Below are 5000 nucleotides of genomic sequence, written 5' to 3'. Positions count from 1 at the left end.
AGATCAGTGCCTTTTCTCCCCAAAGCCACAGATCTTTTGGGCACTGGCGTATGGGCCGGGAGAAGGCGAGTTTCCCTCGCCCACCTTTGTGGAACAAAATCAGAAGGGCACCTCCATCACTGCAGAAGTCAGGAGAGGTCTTGCCATCTGCCGTGCCCTGTGTCCTCCTGCGTAAGCCACAAGCGGCTCCGGTTCCACGGGGACGGTGACCAGCAAGCCACGGCAGAGCGGGAGCAGTGCATCGGGTACAGAGCCCCAGGCACCAGGCAAGGCACCAGGCTGGCACGGCCTCCTGGGTGCTGGGCTGATGGAGACGGTGCCAGGGCCTGGGTACATGGCACGGGCGTCTGAAAAGGGACGTTGTTGCCTCCATCCTGCTGTGTGCCCAGTTGGCCTGGGCAATACGAAACATATTGGGGCCTCCGAGAGAGTGGGGCTATTTCTAGCTGCCTCACCCCCATACCCACGCGGGGCCCAAGGCATGGGCAGTGCCACTTCGCCTCCCTCCTGGCGCCTCAGGTAGGAGCTTCTCATTTGCTCCTCGGGCACCGCATCGTGGCCTCGGGCCAGCTCCCTGTTGCACAGCCGGCTTTGTTTCCATGCCCATCCCTTCCTCCCGCCAGGGTTTTTCCGCTCCTGGGGAGCGCTGCCTGCTGCCCCGGGACAGCTCCCACTGCCGCTGCTTGCAGGCTTCCCACCTGGGGGGGGGGAAGGTCAACCACTTCTGCACCTCCAGATGTCGTTCGTCATGGTCCTGGTCCTGGTCTGAGCCCAGGAAGAGCAACCAGGTGCAGAAACCCCACTAGATCCTCCCAGATGGAGACACCTGAGCCCTCGTCCAGCTTGTCCTGAGACCCCCACGCCTCAGCCGCCTCCAACATGGCTTCTCCTCCCGGCTTTGGCTGCTGGTCCACCCAGGGGAGGGAGTGCCCGAGCAGCTGCAGCTACCTGGTGTGTCCTCCCTTCCCCATCCACCTTCCTCCCGCAGGGCCTTATGGCGGCTCCCGCAAACCCCTCTCCTTCCTGCTCGGCTCATGCTTGGCACCCGTCCCCGGCACTCACTCAGCCTGGCCAAACCCCGCGTTGAGTCAGGAACACCTGCCCGTGTTTTTCTTCAGGCCCCGGATCTCCGGGGACGTCGGGTCCTTGGGGGCCGCCGGGATCTGGCTGTGCCCATCGCATGAGAGCAGGCACGCGCCCTGGACCTCTCCCTGAAAGCTGAGGGGGGGGTTGCAGGTTATGGCTGGGGTGAACATCCCTATGGGAAGAGTTGGGTGAGGAGCAGCCTCCTGGGGAGCAGCGGGGATGCTGGAGAGGGGCAAAACAGCTGGTGGGAGCAGGTGCCCTGGCAGCCGCAGTAGCCGAGCCCCTGATGCTGGCTTTTCACTCTCTGGGTCCTCCCGTGCTATTTGGTGTCCCAAAACCTGGCCCCACTGTGCATCTGACCATACCGGGTGTTTCTCTGGCAACGCTCCAGTCCGTGGCCATGCCTGCAGTCAATGCCCACGGTAGCAGGTGGCGGCAAAGACCTAGAAAAGGTGTTTGCAAACAGCATGGCGAGTCATCACGAGCCTCCCCGGCTCTCCAGGGGACGAGAGAGGGGACCCAGCTCCAGCAGGGAGGGAGACCCAGACCCCTGTCACCAGACTGGACATGATGTCCAGCCAGGCGGGCTCACTCCCACCGCCCAATGCTTTGCCCAAGCTCTGTTAGCCTGCACTGCAACTCCAGTTTTGCAAAGGTGCCTTGCTACCCCCAAGCCTTCCTGAGCATCCCTGAGTGTCCCAGCCCCGCCGGGCGGGTGTCCCACGGTGCCCACGCTGCTCGGTTGCACGGATGGGCACCTCCTGCCCTGAGCAGCTGCACCGTAAGCCATGGGAAATGTCCCCCCCCGGGAAGTGAAGGTGACCGTCTCGCTGGGCACAGAGGCCATGTGGCCGGCCGGGGTACCAGCCCACCCGCAGCCGTGGTGTGCCATGTTTCCTCCACCACCACGCCTCTGCTCCAAACCTCACCACCCCACTCAGCCAGTGGCTGCCACCTTCTGCGTCCCCACCAAGGGTTCACTCCACCTTGAGGCAATGTCACTTCACCCATCACTCTGTCATCTCTCCTCTCCTCCGGCAGCTGCGCTCCTGTCTCCTCCCATCGCTCCCTGTCTCCTTGCCCAGGACTTGCAGCTGCTCTCCTGTTGGGCTTGCCGGGTGTGGGGCTTGGGCTTCCCAAAAGCGGGTCAGCCCCTGGGCTGGTGTGCCCTGCCAGGCCCTGGGTCCAGCTCCCACACAGGCACCTCCATTTCATGCGCCGGCTGCTCCCCCAGGGATGGCTCAGGAGCACTGAGCACTGCATGCCAGCTCCTGCCGTGGAGCTGTCTTTGCCGCTGTTGTCACTGCTCCTGGATCTGCCTCTTCACTTGGTCTCGGGGATCACGCCAGGCTGGTTTGGGGGACCTTGGTTGCACCCGTTGGCACAACCAGGCTTGCCGTGGAGGTGGCTGCACACCGGCGCAGGCAAGATTGTGCTCAGGCAAGCTGGGTGGCAAGTGACCTTCACACGTGGCCTCATGCGTTCAGTATCCGTGACCACGGTGGTGGATGGAGGCTTCAGTGGTGCCGCTCGTTAGTGTTTTGTTGCAGACGAGCAGTGCAGGTTTAAAGCCACATCTGCCTTGTGTTCCCCACCTCCATCTGCACCCTGGAGCCGTCTGGGTGCCACAGACCACTGGGTGACCTAGGGAGATGTGACCTGACCTTCCTCAAGCCCCCCAGCCACGGAACCAGGCTGGGGCTCATAAAACCCCCAAAACATGTATGGTGAGACAGCAGCTCCTCAGCATGGTGTCACCCTCCAGGTCCTCCTCCCCTGCACCACACCGCCTGGAGACGAGGATGGGGAGGGGGGTGCAGCCCCTGGGGGCCCTGCTGGCAGCCCTGGCCGGCGGCACAGCTCATGGTGCAAGGCAGGGGGTGAGTCTGGGTGTTGCCAGCGCTGAGGGCTCGTGCATGCTTCTCACCTTAGCAAAATAGCTCATTAAGAGCTGCTCATGCCATTATTGTTGTTATCATCCACACACTCCGGGCGGTCGGCGCGGAGGGCAGGCTTATGAGAAAGAGCACTGATGGATTTATCTGGAGAGGAAGTCACACATAAAGGATTGCTCAAGCTTCATAAATAGACCCGAGGAAAAAAAAAAATTAAAAAAAAAATAGGTCAAATAGCATTGAACTTCCCGGTGAAACAAGCCTGTTTGAGCACTGGGCCCCGGGGACAGGCAAGAGTGGGCAGCGGCCAGTGGGGAGGGGGCCGGCGAGCAGTGCACCCCAGGGAAGGTGGGAGCTGACAGGGCATCAGCTCCCTGGGTTGACAGTCTGTGCCCACAGCCTCGAGGGACCTGCCTCCCCCCAGCCCTGCCTGGGCACAACCTGCCGCCTGCCCAGGCTTGTGCCTAGAGCTTCTCTGGGTGCAGCACCCATGGCCAAAGAGGCCTGGCTGAGCCCAGAGCTGGGGTCAGTCGGCTGCAGGAGGGCTTCTGGGGAGGTGTGGGGTTTGAATAGCTGCAGGATGGAGGTGCCACAGCCTCCCCAGGCAGCCTGGTCCAGCATTTGACCACCCTCACAGGAAAAAAATCCACACCCCCCCAGGCATAACGCATTGCTTTCCCTGTTGTTCTCGCTGCCTTCCCTGGCAATTCCCCGCACCAGGTTTGCTGGGCTTTTGAGCGCTCCGGGGCCATAAGCTGACACATCCACCAAGTCAGGATTATTCCCTCCTTCCTCTCCAATTTGTGTTTATGCACGTTGAGTTTAATCTGCTTTTTTAGCATCCAGCCACTTGCAAACCTTAAGCTCCTGCCGCAGCTCCCGGTGTGCATCTACGAGCCAGCCAGAGCCTTCAAGGCACGAGGCATGCTGACAGGGATTAGGGAGCCAAAAAAATCCCCAAGTGGACACCCCTGCACCCTTGCAGTCATGCAGGGCCGGTCTCTGCAGGGGGAATGGCGGTTCTCCTCATCGCGAAGCCCCGTGTCAGTAGGAGCATTCCGTCCTGCCCCAGGACTTGCTGCCGAAGGCTGCAATGCTGCGTGGGTATGCCCTGCTCCGGCACCGCCGGTGCACCGTGGTGGGACTGCAGCATCTCCGTCCATGAATGTTAAAATGAAATAGGGCTTTATCTTATGTAATGGTGTTTAATGTTTAATGCTGTTACTTATAAGGAGGGTGTTATGCACAGACAGCGCGTGTGCTGGAGGCCGCTGCTAGTTCATCCTCCTCCCCGAAGAGGTGCAAGCGGCGTCTCTAATCCCTTCCTCGGGGTCTTCTCCGCTTTGAAGGGACTCGAGTGGAGGTGTTGCCTCCTCTCCCCGCCTCCACCAGGCTGTTGCTCTGGGGGAGCATCCCCAGGGTGTTGCTCCAGCATCCTTCAGTTCAGGTTCCTCCGGCTCGGTTCATCATACCCTTGCAGCCCACGCCGAGCCATGCGTCTTCCTCGCTGCCCTCACCCACTGACGCTCCCGGCCTCGGGAGGGCTCAGCCCCAGCCAGACCCCAATTCACTGTTGGAGGGGGGCTCGCCAGCCCCCGTGCAAAAGCTGGGTTGGGAGCCTAGGTGTGCTCCTTGCTCCCAGCAGCCATTTCCTAGCCCCAGGCTGCCCACCTCTGCCTCCAAAGAGGGTGGTTCAGGGCTGGGACGCATTGGTGGGGCCAGGGGAGTGGGGTATCACCCTAACGGCTCTTCGCCCCCTCCCCAGGACGCTGACAGACCTGCTGAAACAGCCAGGCCATGGCCCCTCCGAGCACATGGACAGCCTCATGGGGGGCGTGCAGGTCCCACTGGGCGAGGGGCTGGCCCGGGGGCCCCCCAGGAACGGCACAGGTAAGGCGCTGACACGGTGGGGAAAAATAAGTTCCCTTGGGTGAATAAAGGCAGCGGGAGGGCGCTGCCCGTGGCTGAGCCCCCTGCCTGCCTGACTCTGCCCCCCCCGACAAGCCGCTCTTCAACAAC

At 61.8% G+C, this 5000-nt stretch overlaps 1 protein-coding gene across 1 annotated transcript in view; it reads left to right on the top strand.

The window, feature by feature from the left end:
* SHISA8 (shisa family member 8) overlaps nucleotides 1-4915 on the top strand; it is a 12978-nt gene extending 8063 nt beyond the window's left edge. Inside the window, exon 3 of the mRNA XM_009290126.1 lies at nucleotides 4747-4915. Coding sequence (XP_009288401.1) covers nucleotides 4747-4915 — 169 coding nt within the window. The remainder of the gene's footprint in view (nucleotides 1-4746) is intronic.
* Nucleotides 4916-5000: the final 85 nt, after the last annotated feature.

The sequence above is a fragment of the Aptenodytes forsteri genome, unplaced genomic scaffold (genome assembly GCF_000699145.1).
Source record: "Aptenodytes forsteri isolate BGI_AS27 unplaced genomic scaffold, ASM69914v1 Scaffold284, whole genome shotgun sequence".
Classification (NCBI taxonomy): Eukaryota; Metazoa; Chordata; class Aves; order Sphenisciformes; family Spheniscidae; genus Aptenodytes; species Aptenodytes forsteri.
Note: the sequence above shows the minus strand (reverse complement) of the source record. Positions and strands in the feature narration are given on the sequence as shown.